The 27974-nt window shown below is 42.5% G+C and overlaps 1 protein-coding gene across 1 annotated transcript in view; it reads left to right on the top strand.

The window, feature by feature from the left end:
* The window catches only part of pex14 (peroxisomal biogenesis factor 14), a 115378-nt gene extending 87404 nt beyond the window's left edge, over positions 1-27974 (top strand). The window contains exons 7-9 of the mRNA XM_014145823.2: positions 17208-17305; positions 23737-23828; positions 25181-27974. Coding sequence (XP_014001298.1) covers positions 17208-17305; positions 23737-23828; positions 25181-25688 — 698 coding nt within the window. The 3' untranslated portion in view covers positions 25689-27974. The remainder of the gene's footprint in view (positions 1-17207; positions 17306-23736; positions 23829-25180) is intronic.

Genomic DNA, 27974 nt, shown 5'->3' on the forward strand with positions numbered 1-27974 from the left:
CAGACCACATTTCAAAGCAAACAAGCATTCGTTAAGATCAGGTTTGGCCAATTAGTTTATGGAAAGTTTTGTTAATGTTCTGAGAAACCTGCAGAAAAGTACTGAAATTACCAAAGAAAAACGTAGTTTCTTAACTTTCTGAAAACATGCCTTTAAATAGAACCATGGGGAAAGCTGTTGAAAGGTTATGCTGAAGTACTGAAATTCCCACCGATGAAATATATGGTTCTCACAAATGATGTGCTTGCTGGGTATCCTGCACAAAATAACCATAGGACAACCACACTCTCACCAAGCTCTAAGAAACATATGGTTCTCAGAATGTTATGTGCTAGCTGGGATTTGTGTACCTCACTTAGTGAGAGAGGGCCTCAAATATCACATGTACACTACATGACCAAAAGTATGTGGACAACTGCTCGCCGAACATATCATTACATAATCACGGGCATTAATATGGAGTTGGTCCACCCTTTGCTGCTGTAACAGCCACCACTCTTCTGGGAAGGATTTCCACTAGATGTTGAAACATTGCTGCGGGGACTTGTTTCCATTCAGCCACGAGCATTAGTGAGGTCGGGCACTGATGTTGGGCGATTAGGCTTAGCTCGCAGTTGGCATTCCAATTCATCCCAAAGGTGTTCGATGGGGTTGAGGTCAGGGCTTGGTTCATGCCAGTCAAGTTCTTCCACACCGATCTTGACACACCATTTCCGTATGGACTTCGCTTTGTGCTCAGGGCATTGCGATGCTGAAACAGGAAAGGGCCTTCACCAAACTGTTGCCACAAAGTTGGAAGCGCATAATCGTCTAGAATGTCGTTGTATGCTGTAGCGTTAAGATTTCCCTTCACTGGAACTAAGGGGCCTAACCTGAACCATGAAAAACAGCCCCAGATTGGGGCAGGTAGCGTTCTCCTGGCATCCGCCAAACCCAGATTTGTCCGTCAGACTGCCAGATGGTGAATCGTGATTCATCACTCCAGAGAACGCATGTCCACTGCTTCTGAGTCCAATGGCGGTAGGCTTTACACCACTCCAGCCAATGCTTGGCATTGCGCATGGTGATCTTAGGCTTGTGTGCTAGCAGCTCCTCGGCCATGGAAACCCGTTTCATGAAGCTCCCGGTGAACAGTTCTTGTGCTGACGTTGCTTCCAGTGGCAGTTTGGAACCTTGGTAGTGAGTGTTGCACCCGAGGACAGACTTTGTATGTGCTACGCGCTTCAGCACTCGGCGGTCCTGTTCTGTGAGCTTGTGTGGCCTACCACTTCACGGCTGAGCCGTTGTTGCTCGTAGACATTTCCTTTTCACAATAACAGCACTTACAGTTGACCAGGGCAGCTCTAGCAGGGCAGAAATGTGACAAACTGACTTGTTGGAAAGGTGGCATCCTATGACATTGCCATGTTGAATGTCATTGTGCTCTTCAGTAAGTCCATTCTTCTGCCAATGTTCCTATGGAGATTGCATGGCTGAGTGCCTGTCAGCAACCGTTGTGGCTGAAATAGCCGAATGGAGGAAGTTTGGAACCACCGCCCAGGCAAGCTGAGCAATCGGGGGAGAATGGCCTTGGTCAGGGAAGTGATCAAGAAACCGATGGTCCCTCTGACAGAGCTCCAGATTTCCTCTGTGGAGATGGGAGAACCTTCCAGAAGGACAACCGTCATTTAACCTCTCTAGGACATATGGGACGGTAGCGTTCCCACCTCGCCAACAGCCAGAGAAATAGCAGAGCGCCAAATTCAAAACAACAAAAATCTCATAATTCAAATTTCTCACACATACAAGTATTATACACTATTTTAAAGATAATCTTCTCGTTAATCCAACCACATTGTCCAATTTCAAAAAGGCTTTACGGCGAAAGCATAGCATTCGATTATGTTAGGACAGCACCTAGACAAGAAAAACCACACAGCCATTTTCCAAGCAAGGAGAGGCGTCACAAAAACCAGAAATACAGCTAAAATTAATCACTAACCTTTGATGATCTTCATCAGATGGCACTCATAGGACTTCATGTTACACAATACATGTATGTTTTGCTCAATAAAGTTCATATTTATATCCAAAAACCCCATTTTACATTGGCGTGTAATGTTCAGAAATGTTTTGCCTCCAAAACTCCCGGTGAATGAGCACATCAATTTACAGAAATACTCATCATAAACTTTGATAAAAGATACAAGTGTAATGCACAGAATTATAGATAAACTTCTCAATGCAACCGCTGTGTCAGATTTCAATAAAGCTTTACGGCGAACGCAAACTTTGCAATAATCTGAGTACAGCGCTCAGACATCAAAACAAGCCATACAGATACCCGCCATTTTGGAGTCAACAGAAGTCAGAAATAACATTATAAATATTCACTTACCTTTGATGATCTTCATCAGAATGCACTCCCAGGTATCCCAGTTCCACAATAAATGTTTGTTTTGTTCGATAAAGTTCATCTTTATGTCCAAATACCTACATTTTGTTCGCGTTTAGTCCAGCACTCCAAATTCACTAACCGCGCGAGTTCAGGCTGAAATCCAGGCTGAATCACATCGTGTTGGGAGTCCCATAGGGCGGTGCACAATTGGCCCAGCGTCGTCCGGGTTTGGCCGGGGTAGGACGTCATTGTAAATAGGAATTTGTTTTTAACTTTTAACTGCCTAGTTAAATAAAGGTTAGATAAATCAAATCTGTGCAGCACTCCACCAATCGGGTCTTTATGGTAGAGTGGCCAGATGGAAGCCACTCCTCAGTAAAAGGCACATGACAGCCCGCTTGTAGTTTGCGAAAAGGCACCAAAAGGACTCTCAGACCATGAGAAACAAGATTCTCTGGTCTGATGAAACCAAGATTAAACTCTTTGGCCTGAATGCCAAGCTTCACGTCTGGAGGAAACCTGGCACCATCCCTATGGTGAAGCATGGTGGTGGCAGCATCATGTTGTGGAGATATTTTTCAGCGGCAGGCACTGGGAGACTAGTCAGGATCGATGGAAAGATGAATCGAGCAAAATTCAGAGAGATCCTTGATGAAAACCTGCTCCAGAGTGCTCAGGACCTCAGACTGGGGGGCGACGGTTCACTTTCCAACAAGACAACGGCCCTAAGCACACAGCCAGGATAACGCAAGGGTAGCTTTGGGACAAGTCTCTGAATGTCCTTGTGACCCAGCCAGAGCTCGGACTTGAACCCGATCGAACATCTCTGGAGAGACCTGAAAATAGCTGTTCAGCGACGCCCCCATCAAACCTGACAGAGCTTGAGAGGATCTGCAGAGAAGAATGGGAGAAACTCCCCAAATACAGGTGTGCCAAGCTTGTAGCGTCATACCCCTGAAGACTGAAGACTTTAATTGCTGTCAAAGGTGCTTCAACAAAGTACTGAGTAAAGGGTCTGAATACTTATGTAAATGTGATATTTCTGTTTTTTAATTTTATAAATGTGCAAAAAAATTATAAAAGTCAGTTTTTGCTTTGTCATTATTGGGGATTGTCTATAGAATGATGAGGGGGAAAAAACAATTTAATCCGTTTTAGAATAAGGCTGTAACGTAACAAAATGTGGAAAAATTTAAGCAGTCTAACTACTTTCCGAATGCACTGTAGGTGCAATTTGGACATTATTGATCCCCAGAATGCAACCCACTGTGAAAGGCGATGGTCGCCGACTTGACAAAAGTGATCCTCTCAGATGCACCTATTGAGATCGGCACGATGCAAGACTTTGCTCTTAAACACTCGCGGTTCAAAGCACCTGTTTTTTTTTCTTCAGAAATTGACCCACACTACTACTGTTTACTTGGTGTGTCTACGTTGTCTCGCTGAGTCTACCTTTAAACACAATGTAAAATATGACATGACCCATCACCTTGGCAAGAAGTGACATCCCCAAAAACATAAAAACTATACATGAATGGCTCCTAGCTTCCCACGCATAGGTTACTTGCTGTCCCGAAACCACTAAACCACTAAAACCAAAGCTAAATAAATCAAATGTTATTGGTCACATGCAGATGTTATTGCGAGTGTAGCGAAATGCTTATGCTTCTAGATTTGACAGTGCAGCAGTATCTAACAGGTAATATCTAACAATTCCACAATGAAACCTAATATCTAACAAATTCCACAAAACCTAATACACACAATTTAGTAAAGGAATGGGATAAGAAAAGTACAAACAATATATGGATGACCAGTGACAGAGCGGCTAAGATGCAATAGATAGTAAAGAATAGATAGTGAAGGAGTACAGTATATAGTGCATACATATGAGATAAGTAATGCAAGCTATGTAAACATTCTTAAAGTGGCATTATTAAAGTGAGTAGTGTTTCATTTATTAAAGTGGCTAATGATATCAAGTCTGTAGGTAGGCAGCCAGCTCTCTGTGCTAGTGATGTCTGTTTTAACAATCTGATGGCCTTGTGATAGAAGCTGTTTTTCAATCTCTCTGTCCCAGCTTTGATGCACCACACTGTCTGTGTGCGTGGACCATTTCAGTTTGTTGGTGATATGTACACCGAGGAACTTAAACTGTCCACCTTCTCCACTGCTGTCCTGTCGCTGTGGATAGGGGGGTGCTCCCTTTGCTGTTTCCTGAAGTCCACGATCATCTCTTTTGTTTTGCTAACATTGAGTGAGAGGTTATTTTCCTGACACCACACTCCGAGGGCCCTCACCTCCTCCCTGTAGACTGTCTCGTCGTTGTTGGTAATCAAGCCTACCACTGTAGTGTCATCTGCAAACTTGATGGCGTGCTTGGCCACACAGTCGTGGGTGAACAGGGTGTACAGGAGGGACTTGTGAGGCATCTGTTTCTCAAACTAGACACTCTAATGTACTTGTCCTCTTGCTCAGTTGTGCACCAGGGCCTCCCACTCCTCTTTCTATTCTGGCTAGAGCCACTTTGCGCTGTTCTGTGAAGGGAGTAGTACACAGCATTGTACGAGATCTTCAGTTTCTTGGCAATTTCTCGCATGGAAAAGCCTTCATTTCTCAGAACAAGAATAGACTGACGAGTTTCAGAAGAAAGTTCTTTGTTTCTAGACATTTTGTGCCTGTAATCGAACCCGCAAATGCTGATGCTCCAGATACTCAACTAGTCTAAAGAAGGCCAGTTTTCTTGCTTCTTTAATTAAAACAACAGTTTTCAGCTATGCTAACATAATTGCAAAAGGCTTTTCTAATGATCAATTAGCCTTTTAAACTTGGATTAGCTAACACAACGTGCCATTGGATCACAGGAGTGATGGTTGCTGATAATGGGCCTCTGTATGCCTATGTAGATATTCCATTTAAAATCGGCCTTTTCCAGCTATAATAGTAATTTACAACATTAACAATGTCTACACTGTATTTCTGATCAATTTGATGTCATTTTAATGGACAAAAAATGTGCTTTTCTTTAAAAAACAAGGACATTTCTAAATGACCCCAAACTTTTGAACGGTAGTGTATGTCTCTTGTTTGAGCCGCTGAATTGCTAATCCACTTTCTCTATACTGACACTTTGCTTGTTTGATTGCCTTACAGAGGGAATAACTACACTGTTTGTATTCGGCCATGTTTCCAGTCGCCTTGCCATGATTAAATGCGGTGGTACGTGCTTTCAGTTTTGCACAAATGCTGCCATCAATTCACGGTTTCTGGTTAGGGAAGGTTTTAACAGTCACAGTGGGTACAACATCTCCTATACACTTCCTTATAAACTCGCTCACCGAGTCAGTGTATACGTCAACGTTATTGTCTGAGGCTAACCAGAACATATCCAAGTCCAGGTAAACGAAGCAATCTTGTAGCATGGAATTAGATTGGTCAGACCAGCGTTGTTTTGACCTAAGCACGGGTGCTTCCTGTTTTTGTTACTGCCTATAGGAGGGGAGCAACAAGATGGAATCATGGTCAGATTTGCCAAATGAGGGCAGGGGAGGGCCTTGTATGCATTGCGGAAGTTAGAGTAGTATTGGTCGAGTGTGTTACTCGCTCGTGTACTGCAATCAATATGCTGATAGAATTTAGGTAGCCTTGTTCTCAAATTAGCTTTGTTAAAATCTCCAACTATAATAAATGCAGCCTCGGGATATATGGTTTCCAGTTTGCATAAAGTCCAGTGAAGTTCCTTGATGTCCGTCTTGGTATTCGCTTGCGGGGGGATATACACGGCTGTGATGATAACCGAGGAGAGTTCTCTTGGGAGATAATACGGTCGCCATTTGATTGTGAGGAATTCTAGGTCAGGTGAACAAAAGGACTTGAGTTCTTGTATGTTGTTACAATTACACCATGAGTCATTAATCATAAAACATACACCCACGCCCTTCTTCTTACCGGAAAATGTTTGTTCCTGTCGGCGCAATGCACTGAAAATCCTGTTGGCTGTACGGACTCTGACAGCATGTCCCCAGCTAGCCATGTCTCTGTGAAACAGAGTATGTTACAATCTCGGATATCTCTTTGGAAAGCAACTCTTGCCCTAATTTCGTTGACTTTGTTTGCTAGGGACTGGACATTAGCGAATAATATACTCGGAAGCGCTGGGTGGTGTGTACACATCCGAGGCCTCACTAGAAGACCGCTCTGGTACCTTCTTCTTCCACGCCGTTGTTTTGGGTCAGCCTCTGGAATCAGTTCAAATGCCCTGGGAGGTGAAGACAAGGATCCGCTTTGAGAAAGTCGTATTCCTGGTCATTGTGCTCTCAGAGAGTTGTCTCTCTGATTTCCAATAGTTCTTCCCGGCTGTATGTAATAACACAAGGTTTTCTCGGCTAAAAATGTAAGAAATTATAACATTAAAAAAAGAAAATACTTCACAGTTTCCGAAGGAAATCCATTGGCGCCATCTTACAATATACAAACAAAATATATATTTTTTTATAAAACTTACACTGTTTTATTTATTTAGTTTATCTGAAAACTAAACTGAATTTCAAATGAAAATCTTAAAACGAATAGAAATAAAAACTGATAGAAAAACACTAAGAACCTTGCTGCTGACATGCAGTTGGGATAGTATTAACATAAGTAACAATAGTTTTTGAGTGGATTATCCCTTTAATTTTCTAAATGCGAGTCCTTCAGCAATGGTACATTGTTAATATGACAAACTCTTCTTGCAGAGTGATGCCAAGCAGCTAGTTAGTTTGCTATCATCTAACAATGATCACGAGTCGAGGCTGAACGACAACACGGATAATATAGAGTTGGCGGGATTTTCCATGCATCGGCAGGACAGAGAAGCTAGGTCTGGTAAGACGAGGGGCGGGGGTGTGTGTCTATTTGTCAATAACAGCTGGTGCGCAATGTCTAATATTAAAGAAGTCTCGAGGTATTGCACTCCTGAGGTAGAGTACCTTATGATAAGCTGTAGACCACATTATCTACCAAGAGAATTCTCATCTATATTATTCGTAGCTGTCTATTTACCACCACAAACCGATGCTGGCACTAAGACCGCACTCAACCAGCTGAATAAGACCATAAGCAAACAAGAAAATGCTCATCCAGAAGCAGCGCTCCTAGTGGCCGGGGACTTTAATGCAGGCAAATACCTAATTTCTACCAGCATTTCACATGTGCAACCAAACTCTAGACCACCTTTACTCCACACAAAGAGACATACAAAACTCTCCCTTGCCCTCCATTTGGCAAATCTGTCCATAATTCTATCCTCCTGATTCCTGCTTACAAGCGAAAACTAAAGCAGGAAGTACTAGTGACTCACTCAATGCGGAAGTGGTCAGATGACGCGGATGCTACACTACAGGACTGTTTTGCTAGCACAGATGGGAATATGTTCCGGGATTCATCCAATGGCATTGAGGATTATACCACCTCAGTCATCGGCTTCATCAATAAGTGCATTGATGACGTCGTCCCCACAGTGACCGTACGTACCTATCCCAACCAGAAGCCATGGATTACAGGCAACATCCACATCGTGCTAAAGCCTAGAGCTGCTGCTTTCAAGGAGAGGGACACTAATCCGGACGCTAATAAGAAATCCTGCTTCGCTCTTAGACGAACCATCAAACATGCAAAGCGTCAAAACAGGATTAAGATTCAATCCTACTACACCGGCTCTGACTCTCGTCGGATGTGCCAAGGCTTGAAAACTATTACAGACTACAAAGGGAAACATAGCCGCGAGCTTCCCAGTGATGCGAGCCTACTAGACCAGCTAAATGCCTTTTTATGCTCGCTTTGAGGCAAGCAACACTGAAACATGCATGAGAGCACCAGCTGTTCCGGATGACTGTGTAATAACGCTCTTGGTATCCGATTTGAGCAAGACCTTTAAATAGGTCAACATTTACAAAGCTGCGGGGCCAGACGGATTACCAGGACTTTTCAACTTCTCCCTGACCGAGTCTGTAATACCTACATGTTTCAAGCAGACCTCCGTAGTCCCTGTGCCCAAGGAAGCGAAGGTAACCTGCCTAAATGATTACCGCCCCGTTGCACTCACGTTGGTCGCCATTAAGTCTTTGAAAGGCTGATCATGGCTCACATCAACCGCATCATCCCGGATACCCTATACCCACTCCAATTTGCATACCACTTCAACAGATCCACAGATGACGCAATCTCAATCACACTCCACACTGCTCTTTCCCACCTGGACAAAAGGATCACCTATGTGAGAATGCTGTTCATTGACTACAGCTTAGCGTTCAACACCATAGTGCCCACAAAGCTCATCACTAAGCTAGGAATATGCAACACATACTACACTTTTGAGTACTTTTAATACACTATACATGAATGTGTCCAGATACTTACAACCTCTTCAAATGGGGGGACAAGATACAGTGGGGGGAAAAAAGTATTTGATCCCCTGCTGATTTTGTACGTTTGCCCACTGACAAAGAAAGGATCAGTCTATAATTTTAATGGTAGGTTTATTTGAACAGTGAGAGACAGAATAACAACAAAAATATCCAGGAAAACGCATGCCAGAAATGTTATAAATTGATTTGCATTTTAATGAGGGAAATAAGTATTTGACCCACTCTCAATCAGAAAGATTTCTGGCTCCCAGGTGTCTTTTATACAGATAACGAGATGAGATTAGGAGCACACTCTTAAAGGGAGTGCTCCTAACCACAGCTTGTTACCTGTAAAAAAGACACCTGTCCACAGAAGCAATCAATCAATCAGATTCCAAACTCTCCACCATGGCCAAGACCAAAGAGCTCTCCAAGGATGTCAGGGACAAGATTGTAGACCTACACAAGGCTGGAATGGGCTACAAGACCATCGCCAAGCAGCTTGGTGAGAAGGTGACAACATTTGGTGCGATTATTTGCAAATGGAAGAAACACAAAATAACTGTCAATATCCCTCGGCCTGGGGCTCCATGCAAGATCTCACCTTGTGGAGTTGCAATGATCATGAGAACGGTGAGGAATCAGCCCAGAACTACACGGGAGGATCTTGTCAATGATCTTAAGGCAGCTGGGACCATAGTCACCAAGAAAACAATTGGTAACACACTACGCCATGAAGGACTGAAATCCTGCAGCGCCCGCAAGGTCCCCCTGATCAAGAATACATATACATGCCCGTCTGAGGTTTGCCAATGAACATCAGAATGACTCAGAGGACAACTGGTGAAAGTGTTGTGGTCAGATGAGACCAAAATGGAGCTCTTTGACATCAACTCAACTCGCCGTGTTTGGAGGAGGAGGAATGCTGCCTATGACCCCAAGAACACCATCTCCACCGTCAAACATGGCGGTGGAAACATGATGCTTTGGGGGTGTTTTTCTGCTAAGGGGACAGGACAACTTCATCGCATCAAAGGGACGATGGACGGGGCCATGTACCGTCAAATCTTGGGTGAGAACCTCCTTCCCTCAGCCAAGGCATTGAAAATGGGTCGTTGATGGGTATTCCAGCATGACAATGACCCAAAACACACGGCCAAGGCAACAAAGGAGTTGCTCAAGAAGAAGCACATTAAGGTCCTGGAGTGGCCTAGCCAGTCTCCAGACCTTAATCCCATAGAAAATCTGTGGAGGGAGCTGAAGGTTCGAGTTGCCAAACGTCAGCCCTGAAACCTTAATGACTTGGAGAAGATCTGCAAAGAGGAGTGGGACAAAATCCCTCCTGAGATGTGTGCAAACCTGGTGGCCAACTACAAGAAACGTCTGACCTCTGTGATTGCCAACAAGGGTTTTGCCACCAAGTACTAAGTCATGTTTTGCAGAGGGGTCAAGTACTTATTTCCCTCATTAAAGTGTAAATCATTTTATAACATTTTTGACATGCGTTTTTCAGGATTTTTTTGTTGTTATTCTTAGGCATGCTGCAAAGAGGCATGAGGACTGCAGATGTGGCCAGGGCAATAAATTGCAATGTCCGTACTGTAAATCGCCTAAGACAGCGCTACAGGGAGACAGGACGGACAGCTGATCGTCCTCGCAGTGGCAGACCACGTGTAACAACACCTGCACAGGATTGGTACATCCGAACATCACACCTGCGGGACAGGTACAGGATGGCAACAACAACTGCCCGAGTTACACAAGGAACGCACAATCCCTCCATCAGTGCTCAGACTGTCCGCAATAGGCTGAGAGAGGCTGGACTGAGGGCTTGTAGGCCAGTTGTAAGGCAGGTCCTCACCAGACATCACCGGCAACAACGTCGCCTATGGGCACAAACCGACCTTCGCTGGACCAGACAGGACTGGCAAAAAGTGCTCTTCACTGGTGAGTCGCGGTTTTGTCTCACCAGGGGTGATGGTCGGATTTGCGTTTATCGTCGAAGGAATGAGCGTTACACCGAGGCCTATACTCTGGAGCGGGATCGATTTGGAGGTGGAGGGTCCGTCATGGTCTGGGGCGGTGTGTCACAGCATCATCGGACTGAGCTTGTTGTCATTGCAGGCAATCTCAACGCTGTGCGTTACAGGGAAGACATCCTCCTCCCTCATGTGGTACCCTTCCTGCAGGCTCATCCTGACATGACCCTCCAGCATGACAATGCCACCAGCCATACTGCTCGTTCTGTGCGTAATTTCATGCAAGACAGGAATGTCAGTGTTCTGCCATGGCCAGCGAAGAGCCCGGATCTCAATCCCATTGAGTACGTCTGGAACCTGTTGGATCGGAGTGTGAGGGCTAGGGGCATTCCCCCCAGAATGTCCGGGAACTTGCAGGTGCCTTGGTGGAAGAGTGGGGTAACATCTCACAGCAAGAACTGGCAAATCTGGTGCAGTCCATGAGGAGGAGATGTACTGCAGTACTTAATGCAGCTGGTGGCCACACCAGATACTGACTGTTGCTTTTGATTTTGACACTTCCCCCCCCTTTTTCAGGGACACATTATTCAATTTCTGTTAGTCACATGTCTGCGGAACTTGTTCAGTTTGTCTCAGTTGGTGAATCTTGTTATGTTCATACAAATATTTACACATGTTAAATTTGCTGAAAATAAACGCAGTTGACAGTGAATGGACTTTTCTTTTTTTGCTGAGTTTATATCATCCAATCAAACAAACTGTCAAGGTAGGAATGTGAATGGAAAAGTGCTCATACTGTCAGTTTGATCGGGTCATACCATTCTATTGTGTTTTAGGAAGGTGGGTAGCTGGCAGTCGGGTGCGTGTCGATTGTGTGCAAGATGTGCCTCCCGTAATCTGATTAACAAATGAGTTATTTTATTGTCATTTTGGCCCTAGCTATGCAAACACATTTCCTCCATATAACATAAGTCATGTTTTGTTTATTGTTAAAGAACCGATTCTGTGATAAGAGTCCCTTGTATTCCGTAGGGAGCTGATATTCCAGACCTTAAGCCCTCTCATGGAAAACCCACTGTCGTTTCCCTCAGTCACCACGGCAAACTAATTTGCTGTGACTGCAGTAGCCAAGCTGCTATTGTAGTTAATGACTGTTGCAGTTAACAGTTGGGGAGAGGGTTTGCAATTACACTGAGAGCCCCCCCCCCCCTTCTTCTCTCCCTTTTTCTCCCCACAACGCTGAGTAATAGCGTCCGACTGCCTGGCTGCCAATTGCTTGAACCCCTTTTGTTAAAGTTCATGTATTGCTCTAGTGCCGGGCGCAATGAAGTGATGTATCCTTTTGAATACAACTGCATTACTCTCTTCGCCCAGAGTAGGGCCTTGACTCCCATTATGATTTCCCTACAACTTCACACGGACAATTAATGAATGGGTCTTGGAAGCACTTCAGCATACACAGCCTGTAATGGAATTGTGCGGTTGTTTGGCCCTCTTTGTCAGTGTCACCATATTGGTGACCAGCTGGCCATTAAAGGCGGAGACAGGCCTGGACATATGTAGTGTACATTATATGGAGGTATTTACTGAATAATTTACTGAATACACAATGTCGGCCACTTCGGCAGCAGCTGTGAGCCCCTGCTCTGTCTCTCAAATTCATGCTCTTGCCCAGCTACAAAGTCTCCTTCTGATGATTCAAGCCAGCCAAAGTCATTGACCTCATTATTCTTGGCTTCATATCTGCGATAGCGAGGGGTAACAATACACAGTGGCTAGAACTGGATGGACTAAAATGGCGGCATGCAAGATCTGCACAAGCAGTTTACTCTTTGCGCCTCAGTCTCATTATCATTTTGAAAGTATAGTCTTAGTGGCTAGCGACTTCACTCCAACATCTGGAATTGTTGATGTATTGCGGTGTCGTCGCAGTAGCCATTTACAGTAATTAGCATTGGGCAACTAAATGTGCAATTTCCATACCCTGAACTCACTAACACTTTTTTTGGGGGGGGGGGAGGACAAGGTTGTGGGCTCTGGAAAATTGACCCGGGGTCAACCTTAGGGTTGCAAACATTCCTAAAAAAAAAATCCAGAAGTAGTTCTTCCAAAATAATCGTTTGAGGATTTTAGATTTCCTGCTTATTCCAACTTTATCCCGGGAATCTTTCAACAACAATTTTCCAACGGTACAGAATGTCACCTTTTATTTGAGGGTATTTTCATACATATCTGTTTTTAACATTTTAGAAATGAAAGCACTTTATATACAGTGGGGGGGAAAGTATTTGATCCCCTGCTGATTTTGTACGTTTGCCCACTTACAAAGAAATTATCAGTCTATAATTTTAATAGTAGGTTTATTTGAACAGTGAGAGACAGAATAACAAACAAAAAATCCAGAAAAACGCATGTCAAAAATGTTATAAAATGATTTAAATTTGAATGAGGAAAATAAGTATTTGACCCCTCTGCAAAACATGAATTAGTACTTGGTGGCAAAACCCTTGTTGGCAATCACAGAGGTCAGACGTTTCTTGTAGTTGGCCACCAGGTTTGCACACATCTCAGGAGGGATTTTGACCCACTCCTCTTTGCAGATCTTCTCCAAGTCATTAAAGTTTCAAGGCTGACGTTTGGCAACTCGAACCTTCAGCTCCCTCCACAGATTTTCTATGAGATTAAGGTCTGGAGACTGGCTAGGCCACTCCAGGACCTTAATGTCCTTCTTCTTGAGCCACTCTTTTGTTGCCCTGGCTGTGTGTTTTGGGTCATTGTCATGCTGGAATACCCATCCACGACCCATTTTCAATGCCCTGGCTGAGGGAAGGAGGTTTTCACCCAAGATTTGACAGTACATGGCCCCGTCCATCGTCCCTTTGATGTGGTGAAGTTGTCCTGTCCCCTTAGCAGAAAAACACCCCCAAAGCATAATGTTTCCACCTCCATGTTTGACGGTGGAGATGGTGTTCTTGGGGTCATAGGCAGCATTCCTCCTCCAAACACGGCGAGTTGAGTTGATGTCAAAGAGCTCCATTTTAGTCTCATTTGACCACAACACTTTCACCAGTTGTCCTCTGAGTCATTCAGATGTTCATTGGCAAACTTCAGATGGGCATGTATATGTATTCTTGAGCAGGGGGACCTTGCGGGCGCTGCAGGATTTCAGTCCTTCACGGCGTAGTGTGTTACTAATTGTTTTCTTGGTGACTATGGTCCCAGCTGCCTTGAGATCATTGACAAGATCCTCCCGTGTAGTTCTGGGCTGATTCCTCACCGTTCTCATGATCATTGCAACTCCACAAGGTGAGATCTTGCATGGAGCCCCAGGCCGAGGGATATTGACAGTTCTTTTGTGTTTCTTCCATTTGCGAATAATCGCACCAAATGTTGTCACCTTCTCACCAAGCTGCTTGGCGATGGTCTTGTAGCCCATTCCAGCCTTGTGTAGGTCTACAATCTTGTCCCTGACATCCTTGGAGAGCTCTTTGGTCTTGGCCATGGTGGAGAGTTTGGAATCTGATTGATTGATTGCTTCTGTGGACAGGTGTCTTTTTTACAGGTAACAAGCTGCGGTTAGGAGCACTCCCTTTAAGAGTGTGCTCCTCATCTCAGCTCGTTACCTGTATAAAAGACACCTGGGAGCCAGAAATCTTTCTGATTGAGAAGGGGTCAAATACTTATTTCCCTCATTAAAATGCAAATCAATTTATAAAATTTCTGGCATGCGTTTTCCTGGATTTTTTTATTGTTATTCTTTCTCTCACTGTTCAAATAAACCTACCATTAAAATTATAGACTGATCCTTTCTTTGTCAGTGTGCAAACGTACAAAATCAGCAGGGGATCAAATACTTTTTTCCCCCACTGTATCTTGTCCCCCCATTTGAAGAAGTCGTATGTATTTGGACAAATTCATGTATAGTGTATTAAAGTAGTCAAAGTGTAGTATTTGTTGCATATTCCTAGCATGCAATGACTACATCAAGCTTGTGACTACAAACTTGTTTGATGCATTTGCAGTTTGCTTTAGTTGTGTTTTGGATTACCATAATTTCCGGACTATTAAGCGCACCTGAATATAAGCCGCACCCACTGAATAAAAAAAATATATATATTTTGAACATAAATAAGCCGCACATGTCTATAAGCCGCAGGTGCCTACCGGTACATTGAAACAAATGAACTTTACACAGGTTTTAACGAAACACGGCTTGTAACAAAAATAAATAGGCTTTAACGAAACACGGCTTGTAACAAAAATAAATAGGCTTTAACGAAACACGGCTTGTAACAAAAAATAAAAAATTAGCAGTAAGCTTTAGTTGTCTTTTTGCACTGAGTCAATTCCTCACGCTGCTGTTTCTAACGTCTTATCATCGACTCATTAAGACCAAGCTCCCGTGCAGCAGCTCTATTTCCTTTTCCAACAGCCAGATCAATCGCCTTCAACTTGAAAGCTGCATCATATGCATTTCTCCGTGTCTTTGCCATGATGAGGGTGACAAAATGACTACCGTAATCAGAATGATGGGAAGTTTGAGAGTGCTCGATTTAATCTAAACAGTAAACAAAAAATTTGTTTGACCTTAACCCGTTCGGCAATTTCATTGGTCTAATGAAAGCTTCATGCCGCCCAAAAACTGAGCACGTCACAGAATGTGTTTTTTTTTTTAAGAAAAAAAATTGAAAGCGGGAAAAATCCATATATTAGCCGCGTCATTGTTTAAGCCGCGGGGTTCAAAGCGTGGGAAAAAGTTGCGGCTTATAGTCTGGAATTTACGGTATGTTTTGCCCAATAAGAACTGAGTGGGGATTAATGTTTTGTGTCATTTTGGAGTCACTTTTATTGTAAATAAGAATAGAAGATGTTTCTGAACACTTCTACATTAATGTGGATGCTACCATGATTACTGATAATTATGAATGAGTCATGAATAATGATGATCATACCCCCACAATCATGAAGAAATATCATACCCTCAAAAAAATGCGAACCTCTTACCATTACCAATAACAGGGGAGGTTAACAGTTTTCAGGGCGTATGATTTTTGTGCCTCTGTACATTTCTCACTCATCATTATTCACAATTCATTCATGATTATTCCTCATCATGGTAGCATCCACATTATTGTAGTGCTCTGAAACAGTTCAGAAATATCTTATATTCTTATTTACAATAAAAGTGACTCCAAAATTACATGATTCACCATTCAGTTCCTATTGGGCAAAACACAATCTGAAACACAATCAAACCCAACTGCAATTGCATCCTGCAAGTTTGTAAAGTCACAAGCTTGATGTAGTCAATGTGTGCAAGAAATATGGGACCAAATACTAAACGTATGACTACTTTAATACACTGTAAGTGAATTTGTCCAAATACTTATGACTTCTTCAAATGGGGGGAGTAAATACATAAAATGCTTTTGTTTCTACTAAACCATGTATGAAAATACCCTCAAATAAAAGATGACATTCTGTACTGTCTCCTCATTTTGATCTCAAATCAAAAATGCTGGAGTATAGAGCCAAATGTAAAATTTTAGCTTCACTGTCCAAATAAATACGTAGGAGAGTTACAGTGACCTAAAATTCTTGCGTCATGTCTTAACAGGGTCCCATTTTCGTCAAACTGATGCTTATAGCTCAGCACTGGCACATTGGTGTCTGTCCAGTCTTGCACAGTAGGCAAGCTTTTAACCATTCGCTGACACCAACCTCAAGTGTAGGCAGCTACAATATCTGTTGATGTTAATGCGATTAGGCTTGATTTAACACTTTGCACGACAGTGATTTATATGAATGTTTATTGTCTTTCGGTAATAGAATCAGTCGGTGAAACTTAATGCATTGTTTGGTAATATACGTGCGACTGGAAAGCAAGGGGCCAACAAACTGGGGCTCGTGTTATTTGAAATCATACACCCTCTTCTTACACCAACACTTGAAATAATTCAATCTTCAAAGTCAATGAGAAAAGAGCAATATTTATTGGGATTAGGCGGGACATTTTGTCTGGCAGCCTCCACCCAAATGAGGCATTTTTTCCCCCTTTGTTGATCGTTTGAGGATTTAAGATGCATTTGAAGCCAGTGTCTGCATGGATAATGGAAGGTTAGAGACTGTTATTTGATTTAAGTTCAGACACCAGAGATTAATATCTTTATTTTACACGTCAAAAATATCCCAAAGCATCTATGACTGAAAAGCTGGGGCCAATTTGACTGGTTATTGGATACCATTATAAATATCAAGAGGTCAACTTTAATAAATGACTTAGGCCTATAATTTAAAATTTTTGTATTGTTTTTACAGATATTGTATTTGAGTTGGACTTCTCTGGACTAGCTTAACTGAAAGTAAAAATGTTCCAGCTTCCTCTACTTTATGCTTCCACTAAATAAAACTTTAGTATCAGCTGACATCCAGCGTTTTAAGTGTACTTGTTGTCTCTGTTTGCAGTGACCCAGCTCCAGCAGACCCTGGCTACAGTACAGGACCTCCTGGTCCAGCAGCAGCAGAAAATACATGACCTGTCTCAGGAGCTATCTACCTCTGAGGTACAACATCATCAGACTTTCACACACACACACTCAAACACATATGCTTAATCTCACCTGTCTCAGGCTACTGGTGCCATACACACTAGTCTGGCTCAGACCTGGGTCAAATACGTAGATCAAATACTTTATAAGTATTTGAGTGGTGCTTGATTTTTTTAGTTTGCCACTTTTGGGACAATTTCATTGGTTCTGTTTTACTGGGAAAACAAAAAATACAATACAAGTATTTGAAAGTGTTAGACTTAGTGTTTGAACCAGGTCTGGTCTGGCTACAGCAAGTGGTAAAAAGAAGTAAAATACACTCCACCTGTCTGCTGTTTTTAGTGGAAAGTTCAGGGTTTTGTTCATAAGGCACCAAATGAAAGACAACGCACTGACGCAGGGAGGGACTACTTCGTTTTCCATTGTGAAACATTTGAAAATGTTTTCCGATGCATGCCTTAATGAACATGACCCAAAACAGAGGATTTATTTGGCTCATCGCGCTCTAGTGACTCCTTGTGGCGGGGCAAGCGCATGCAGGCTGACTTCATTCGTCAGTTGATCGGTTTTTCCTCCGACACATAGGGGGTGCAGCTGGCTTCCAGGTTAAGCAGGCGGTGTTAAGAAATGCGGTTTGGTCATGTTTTGTAGGATACATGACTCGACCTTTGTCTCTTCTGAGGCCGTTGGGGAGTTGCAGAGATGAGACAAGATCGAAAAAGGTGGTTCAATGCACATTTTATTTGTCACATGCTTCATAAAACAACCGGTGTAGACTAACAGTGAAATGCTTACTTAACGTGCCCTTACCAACAATAAGAACAACAAAAAAGCACAAGAGCATTTCGACACCATCTAAGGGATGGGCATTTGAGATTATTTCACAATTCAAATAATGTGATTTTTTTCAGATATCAGGATAGTCTAAATAATAAAAATAAATTGCTCTCTTGACCAATCAGACTGACTCAAATGCACATGGCAGTTGTAAACAGCGAACAGGCTGCTTTTCACTGTTGGTTTTAGCCAAACACTACGGGGAAAGAGAAGTCTGATTTTCGCCATGATAGAACCGGTGTCTGTATGTAGCCTCGCTACTGTATATAGCCTGTCTTTTTTACTGTTGTTTTATTTCTTTACTTACCTATTGTTCACCTAATACCTTTTTTGCACTATTGGTTAGAGCCTTTAAGTAAGCATTTCACTGTAAGGTGAAATACCTTTTGTATTCGGCGCACGTGACAAATAAATAAACTTTGATTTGATTCTATTACAAAAAAAGGTTTTCTGATGAGTGTTTTGCATTGCTCTGTGTCAAGTCTTGTGGAAACTCGGTTAGGTGAACACCTGTAATTGCTATTTGAAGCGCCGAAAATAGCATACCGATGTCAGGGCAGACTGGAGGGCTAAATGCACAGTATTAGCTCAACACGTTATAAAAACTACATTCAAAGGTTTGTTTATTAAATTAAGTCAAATGTCATTTTATATTCATGTAGGTAACAATGACACAATGATTATTACATTTATAACAAAGCTTTTCAATTGTCCAAATGGGCCTACACATTTTTTTGCTACAAAATGTACTCAAGTAATTGATTACTAAGGTCCGTTTGGATATCTGGATAGATATCCCTGTTAACCAGCTCAGATTGTGCAAAATGTGTTAGAAACATAAGATTAGCATTCCTGAAACATTCTTTTGTTAAAATATAATTTGATCTCTGAGAAAATTAAGCGAATTGATTGAACAAAACATTTTCATATTAATTTATAGGATTCATATAATCTTCAATAAATATAGTACCTAACATTTGATTTGGACCATAATTCTTCCTAACAATGAGTATCGCATCAGAAATCCAATAAAATGATCAAAATTCACCCACGGATCCCCTACACCCCAATCCCAACCCAACAACCAGTATACCATATTAGTTCTCTGTCTCACAAGTAGTACGGTGCTGTGGCTTGGAGTATTGCTTCTTCATCCTATGTAATGTATTCCCTGTGAATCTGGTGATGCGTTTTTCTTCTCCCTTTTATAGAAAAATAAACCTTTGAAGTTGTTTGCATTATTTTCCATAAATTAATGTCAAAGTACCAAGTTTTGCCCACTAGATGCCGCTGTTCCTGCTACTACGACAACCTTTTATAAATTGTGCTGGTCTCTAGTCTTAATTAAATGGATCACAACATTTTCTTAGCAACTTTGGGTATAAAACCAGTAACTTTTTCTCATGATGAAAATAAATTGTGTGGCCAGTTCTCCATGAAAGCAATTCAGTTTGTCATCTCATCATGACATCCATGATGTTATCATCTTCTGCCATAACTCTGTTCTTGGCTTAAATTTTATCGTCCGCTTTCACAATCCACAGTTACAACCGTTTAGGTGCTAAGGGCCGAATTATTGTTTTAAAACTCGTCATGTCAAAAAAAATTGGTGAACTTAAGTGCAAGTATGAAATATTACTTGTTCTTTATCACGCTGTCATAAATCGTTTTATGATCATCGGCCCAAAAAACTCCCTTGGAATCAAGACCATCTCAGACAATGTTTTATGTCCACAGCTTGTTAAGCACATGGGGTGTTCGTCTGCAGCATCTGGATGGCGCAGGAAAACATATGCGTACGCATCTGTTTCGGCAAACGGCAGAGAAAAATATGAATCTCTCCCCTGGATGAGGTTAATCAAAACCGCCGACTCATAGCTCATTTTCGAGTGAGTCTCTCTTGCCCCCACGCTGCTTCCTAAACTGAGTTGAAAGGATAGTTGTGTTTTTGGGTGGGAGGGAGGGAGGGGTGGACAAAACCCTAACTGAGCCACTATGCAAACAGAACTTTGTGTGTACCATTTTTCTTTGTCCTGGCAAGCCCCAGTCCGATCCAGTCACTGTTAAGCCCACTTTAAACAATGAACTACATCTGCAGCACTGGAGAACAAGAGATGTTTTTTTTTGCCAAAACACAGATTGGATTAAAAAGTGCCCGCTTCATTTGCTGTGAGTGCCTTGTTGGAAGGCGGCAGTGTATAAAAAGTATATTTCACATCAAAACACCCATTAAACAAATCATAAACTCTGCTTTATAGCTATAGTGTTGATCTTAAATTTTCCACGGAGAGACGTAGAAGCCCTGTTGTTCCCGGGCCATATGGGAAATTGGGAAATTGTTTTCAGGTCCGGAGCGTGTGATTAAGAACACATGTTGGAGCTGCCGAGCTACTTATCGTTTGCAGTTAGCGGCTTTCTGGGTTTCTCCCCTCGCCGCTCAAAGTGCGCCACTCTTGGCAATTATACCTCTCAACGCGGAAATGTGCATTTAACCCGAAACACATGCCGACTTCTGTTTCATCAGCTGCTAAGTAAACAGTTCTTAAAGTTTGGAAACCGCTGAATTGCAATGTATATGGCACCCCAACACAAACTGACTGGGGATGTCATTATACAAGTGAGAGATTGCGCACACACACTCAAACACACACATTATATATTTCTGCCTACAAACCTCAGAGGGCCCAGCAAAATGTACTCTCAGTGGGTATTTACTCTATAATCATGACTTATTTTGAAAATGATCACCTAGCTACATCATACCACTACTGTTAAATGCCTCGGTGAAGAATGAATAGGCTTCAGGGTAATTCGTCTCCAATGTTAACAGGAGGGGTAGCCCCCTATTTTGGTCCCATTATCATTACAAATCTGCCAGTTAACTGTGTTTGCTCCGCTGTCTCAATTCAGTGATAGTTCTCTTTATTAGTGGCTGCACATAGAAGATTAAGAAACTGCTGTTCTGTACCAGAAGAAGCACTCCGGCACTGGGAAAGTAGAATAAATAGACTGAAATCAATTGCGCCCGTGTTTTTCCTGGAAAACGCTCCTCGGGGATTTCTTTTGAAGCTAATTCTACCATAAATATACATGCATTACAAGGAAAAAGACAACACAGTCGGCTGGTGGAGTAACTGTGAATTAATTTGCCTTTAGACATTTTGAAACAAGGCTTGTTAAGATCCTATCTGTTGCTAATGGTCCGTAGGCATTTTATCTTCATTTATTTCACGCATTGCCATCCATGGAGGAGTTGTTAGATTTTTTTCTCTCTTTTGCTCGTAATATATTTTTCTGGAACCACTTAGTTAAGCAGCAGAAAGGGGCTGACCCCTATCACACCCAAGCAACCACTCAAGACAGATTAGGAACACAGCTATTACACCAGTTAGGAGGAAACTGTATAGCGCTTAACAGCACTGGTCATAGATCAAAGTCTCCGTTCTTAAGCCAGAATACGCAAAGTGATTATAGGGGCAGTTATAATCATATGAATAGAATTAGAAGATTCAATTACGTGCATGTAATGCTTACTATGCTGCTATAATGCTTTCTGTACATTACTTTATTATGAACATGGTGTCATGCCACACTTGACAAAGGAAATGACCACATGGCTATTTCTGAAATCACAATGTCAACATGACATAACACCTTATGTTCAGTTAGCATGGTGTATAATGCCAGCTGCCATATGTCATGTTGCCATGAATAAGCGTGGTTATAATGCATGAATATTATGTCTGCGGACAAAACTGCCATACGGTTGCGTCAACTTTCGCTGTAGTGCACTACGTAGGGAATAGGGTGCCATTTGGGTTGTATCCATAGTTTTAAGTAGGCGTCATGACTGTGAAGCGTTTCCCTGTTTCTTAGGTAAGAGTTTTACGTCTTGGAAGTATAGAAGAAGCCTCAGCCTGTGGAGCAATACATTTTTTTCTTTCCAAAGGTAAAATGAGAGAGAAGCACATTCCAACCTTATTATGTGGGGGGCCTTGGGGAGACCTGGGATTAAGATGGTTTTAATGAGGTGAACCCTGAATGTCTTCACCAAGGCTCCCACCGATGCACACCCAGGACGGTTTTGGGGCTGTATGTATCAAGCGTCTTCGAGTAAGAGTGCTGATTTTAGGATCAGTTTTGCCTTTTAGATCACAATTCATAAGATTTCATGGACAGGGGCCACCTGATCCTAGATCAGCACTCCTACTCTGAGAAGCTTGATACATACGGCCCCTGATGTTCCCTGGAAAACACTGCACCCTCCCTCCCTTCGATGTAAATGAGTCTGATCCCTCTCGGATGTGATTCAATTAATTTCTCTTAGATTTAATTACAATTGAAAGAGACCAAGTTATCCGTCTCACCGTGATAGGGTGTCTCAGCTTCCTAACTAGCTGCCTCTAGTGAGTCTGGAGTTCTTAATTACAGTTTTTTAGTATTATTTTATCCTGCTTTCCCCACTTTATTTTTCTCCTCTTCTCTGGTCCAATCCATATACCGCCCTTCTCCCCTTCGGAAACAAAAAAGGATAGGGGTGCATGTCTGTTCGGTTAGACTACCAAGGGTAGAGCACCTGCTTGTCCAGGTGAATATGGGCTTGTTTTAAGAGTATTTTCCCGGTTGAGGAGTGACATTTTCATTACAAACGCTAAAGTGTATTTGTCTTTAACCAAATGTGGATTTTTACTAAGACAGTGATAGCTAAAAGCAATTTGGTTCACGCTGGCTATTGCAGTTGCATAGAAGGACTGAAATGTCATAGAAACAAACAAAATCGATGCTATTGGCTACATGTTCACATATTGTGTCTTTCTTTTGACGAATGACTTCATACGTCTGCTTGGAACAGAAATACAATGGATGGATTTTAAAAAATTATTTGCTATTCAAATATTGCCAGAGGCCACTACAATTAGCTGACATTCCCTGTCGCAATTCATGCCATGCCAGCCTGTGTGTGATAACACTCACCTTTGATAAAAGAAGAAAAATAGCTGTCAACTTATGGTTCCCTTATGAATGCCCCTATTGTTCAGGATAAGGTTCATTATCCAAAACTGCCATCCTGCCCTAATCCATTTTTGGAAATATGGAAAACTATGTAAAAATTGGAATGATCCACAGTCAAGTGAAACCCAATTTTTTTCTGCACTACTTTTGACAAGGGCCCATAGGGCTCTGATCAAGAATAGTGCACTATATAGGGAGTAGGGTGCCATTTGGGAAAATACCACTACCTTTTTGCGACGATCCTGTCTACAAAGATGAACTCTAGTCCAGAGGCTTGTTGTTTTCCCCCACCCCTCTCCCGTCACATGGGGACTTGTATGTAGACTCACAAGCTGTTGTGATATGATTACACACCAGCTTGTGTGGCATTCGGCATTTGCTCTGTTTGTTTACATCGCTGCCCTCTCAACCATTCTCTCGTTTGAAAGTGTTATCCTGTTAGGTCGCATGAACAAATGAAGATCACAGAGATGTAGCAACATGCTTGACGAAAGTAGCTTTCTGTCCTCTTTAATGTTGCTTATGGACCTAGACTGTACTGTATGCTCCCTGACCCCATGGTATGTGATAGTTTATCTTCCCTCTTCTTCCAATAGGCATCCTCTTCAACCAACCGCATCCTGGATACCCAGACCATCGGCGATCTGAAAGCTGAAATAGGGTCATTGAAGGGCTTGCTTCTCGGCAGGTAATGACTCAAACACTGCGGTTTTGTTTAAAATGGCACCCTATCCCCTATCTAGTGCATTACTGGCGAAAGGTAGTAGGACTTGCCTTGTTAAATAAAATAAAAAATATATAGGGAATCGTTATCGAAGCTCATCATACTACCTTCCTCCGCAGCGCCTTCAGCTCTACCCCGTTTGGCACTGTCTGTCTGTCACAGCATGAAAATGGATTCTGTTTTGTAATAGTCATTAGCATGCATGATTATGTACTCAGTGCCGCTAATGAGGCTCAAAGCAACAGTTTACGTCGGAAAAATCAGCCAGATGAAAATTGCCTCAGAACTGTCAGGTTGTACATGTTTTGTTTTCCTGTGTACATCCTAATAAGCTTTTAAGTATTTTGTTTCACTCTCCTTTGCCTGACTTTCACAATAAGTTTTGCGTAAGGGGTTAATCAGCGAAGAAAAACACAGAAGCACCATCTGTCGCCAAACTTGTTCTCTCTCTTTCCCTATTTTCAAATGACCTGATTAGGCAGTAAACATTTTGTATTCCTTTAGTGAAGATCCCTTTTAAGGCGTAACCATTTCTTTTTGATCTTGAAAGAATTAATGAATATAATTTAATATCTTGGCCAATCTTTAGCAGGTGTGGAGAACATCTGGCTGTTGAAAAAAGCACTATCTATTTTTCTCATTTATTTATTTATTTATTTATTTATACACACACACACACACACACACACACACACACACACACACACACACACACACACACACACACGAGAGAAGGCCAGCATCCCGGAGTCGCCTCTTCACTGTTGACGTTGAGACTGGTGTTTTTCGGATACTATTTAATGAAGCTGCCAGTTGAGGACTTATAAGGCGTCTGTTTCTCAAATTAGACAAATGCTGATTCTCCAGATACTCAACTAGTCTAAAGAAGTACAGTTTTATTGCTTCTTTAATCAGAACGACAGTTTTCAGCTGTGCTAACATAATTGCAAAAGGGTTTTCTAATGATCAGTTAGCCTTTTAAAATGATAAACTTGGATTAGCTGACACAACGTGCCATTGGAACGAACACAGGAGTGATGGTTGCTGATAATGGTCCACTGTACAACTATGTAGATATTCCATTTAAAATCTGCCGTTTCCAGCAATAATAGTCATTTACAACATTAACAATGTCTACACTGTATTTCTGATAAATTTGATATTATTTTAATGGACAAAAAATGTGCTTTTCTTTCAAAAACAAGGACATTTCTAAGTTGAATCACGGCCTAAGTTTTTGATTGTGATGACAACATTTTGATTAGGATGACATGATGTGTGTTGAACGAATATCCCTGCCTTCTATCCCTCTCCAGGAGGCAGTTCCCCGCATCGCCATCCGTCCCAAAGATTCCCTCCTGGCAGATGCCCTTGAAGCCGGACACCATCTCCACCAGCTCTCCTTCCATCAACCACACCAACAGCAGCAGCGACATCTCCCCCGTCAGCAACGAGTCGGCTTCCTCCTCCCCCATCAAAGATGGCCACCACAGCCCCCAAGACGCCCTGGGAGGTCCCGACGGAGCCCACGGCCTCAACGGAAAGAATGGCGTGGGGCTGGGAGGAGGAGCCACACTGCCCCCCCTGGACCTTAAGGATCAGGTCCGCATGGAGGTGCAGGGTGAGGAGGAGAAGAAAGAGGAGGATGTGAAGGAGGAAAAGGAAGAAGAGGAGGAGGAGGAGGATGACGTGAGCCATGTGGATGAGGAGGAGCATCTGAGCGTGCCAGCGGAGGATCGTCGAGGGGGGGACGGACAGATCAACGAACAGGTGGACAAGCTGAGGAGGCCCGAGGGGGCCAGCAACGAGAGCGAGGTGGATTAGACCAGACCGTGAGCACAAAGCACAACAAAACCCCTTTTTCCTTATGGTTCTCATTTCATTTGAAGGTCCTGTTTCAGTCTGGTCCCATTTGACCATCCTTTCTGTAACTGTACTGTTTTGCCTCTGTTATATAGTGAACAATCTCAATTATGAGCGAAGGTTTAAGAAACACAACAAAGAAAAGGTTAATGTTGGTGTGTCTTAGCCCTTGTAAGCACCTGGCTTACATCAATTTACTTTTCATCATTCAAACAAAAGGATTGCATGTCTGGGAAAGTAATGTGAAGTTTCAGCAGGATGGGGGAGATAAGAGCAATATTCAATACAAATTACTATCAAAAATGAATCCTGCTTTCTCTTATTCCTTGTGTGGCACTTGGTACTGACAATAATCACCTGGTGTAGTGAGCTTGGTTTCCAATGTATTATGGTATCTGAGCTCATTTGAAGAATCATTTGAGGTTGTGTCCCAAATGGCACCCTATTCCCTATGTAGTATGTGTCCTAAATGGCACCATATTCCCTATGTAGGATGTGTCCCAAATAGAACCCTGTGCCCTATGTAGGTGGTGTCCCAAATGGCACCCTATTCCCTATGTAGGCTGTGTCCTAAATGGCACTCTATTCCCTATGTATGATGTGTCCCAAATAGCACCCTATTCCCTATGTGGCTTGTGTCCCAAATGGCACTCTATTGACCCTATGTTTTGACAAGGGTCTGTAGAACTTTGGTCAAAAGTATTGCACTATTTAGGGAATAGGTTGCCATTTGGTACTCAGCCTGAGTAACCTGTTCTGGACACCAAAGAAATCGTATGCTCCCCTATATTCTTCAGTTCTATGTCTGGAGTCAGACGTCTTGTCCCCCTGTACTCGTCTCAAAGTCACCCCAGAGATCACTGAATGCGTCTGAAACGGAACCCCATTCCCTATACGATACACTACTTTTGACCAATAGTAGGGCACTCCATAGGGAATAGGGTGCCATTTCAGACGTAGCCTGTCAACAGAGCCGAGGGAGAGGACAGGCAGCATTAGGCTAGGGCAGTGTTAGGCTAGGGCAGTGTTAGGCTAGGGCAGCGTTAGGCTAGGGCAGCGTTAGGATAGGGCAGCGTTAGGCTAGGGCAGCGTTAGGCTAGGGCAGTGTTCGGCTAGGGCAACGTTTAGGATCTTTCATGTGTCCCCTCACATTGGTGTCAGTCTGTCAATAATTCAGAAAGGCCAGGAGGTGGCATTTGGGCTGAAATAAAAGCCTTGAAATTTGAGATTAGAACACGATGACGGGTTTTGTTCCACGAGCGTTCAAGAGCGCTGAAAGGAAGGGAAGATAAATGTGTTTTTTCTACCTCTTTCTAAAGGGGCTGCCTCGTGCATTCTGTCACTCTGTATGTGGTGAGATAGATCCCAGCCTGCCTCTTCAGCTGCATCTCAGTCTCCAGCAGGGCTAGCTGAATTGGTTTATGAAGTATGTTAATAATCAAATGATCAACAAATAACAGATGTATTAGTTCATGCAGCTTGAAATGTCAAGGAGGCTAAAAGCGGAAATATAATCGCGAAAGCCCTGCTGTATTATATTTTATTTCATGACAAACCCTCCAGTCCAAATTATATAGGCCTCCTACAGTGAGTAATCTTTTACGCTAAAACGGCGCCAATATTTTGTAATTAAACCGTATAAAACAATGGATGTCGCCATGGATGTTGTGGCAGGTGGGAATCTAGCTCCGAAGGCAGAGGTGGGGGCGGGAGGGGAACTGAAAGTAATGTATGAATACTTACCTTATTAAATTACTCACTCGCCAGCTGATGAGAGAGAGAAAAAAGGTCCACGAGTGAAAATGAGGGTATCAGCTCTCTTGTGGTATTTTAACTTGCATCGAAGGGCCTTCAAAGTAACACAATAACGGTAGAGGTAGGTGAACCTTTCTAAGTGGCAGCAGTCATACTCCGCAAACGCTGTGTCTATTAGAATAGAAGTAGCAGGGCGGTAAAGAATCTGAAGTATGATACTGTCATGAGAGATTTTTTTTTGTTTGCAATTGTATTTGACTTGTCTGACATTCTGATCTATGAATTTGTCTGCGAATGAAGACCACTGGCTGATAATGTGGCAGAATTGCTAAAATGAGAGGTCCCCAAGTCTCACTCATGCCTTTTAAACTACTGTAGTTTCACTGACTGGTCCTCTATGTATAAAATGTACCCAGCTTATAATTGTGACTGTATGAGCTTCTGATATCAAACAGAAATGTATATTATTGTAATAAATTTGGTTTATCTCAA

This window comes from Salmo salar, chromosome ssa15, assembly GCF_905237065.1.
Source record: "Salmo salar chromosome ssa15, Ssal_v3.1, whole genome shotgun sequence".
NCBI classification, from domain to species: Eukaryota; Metazoa; Chordata; class Actinopteri; order Salmoniformes; family Salmonidae; genus Salmo; species Salmo salar.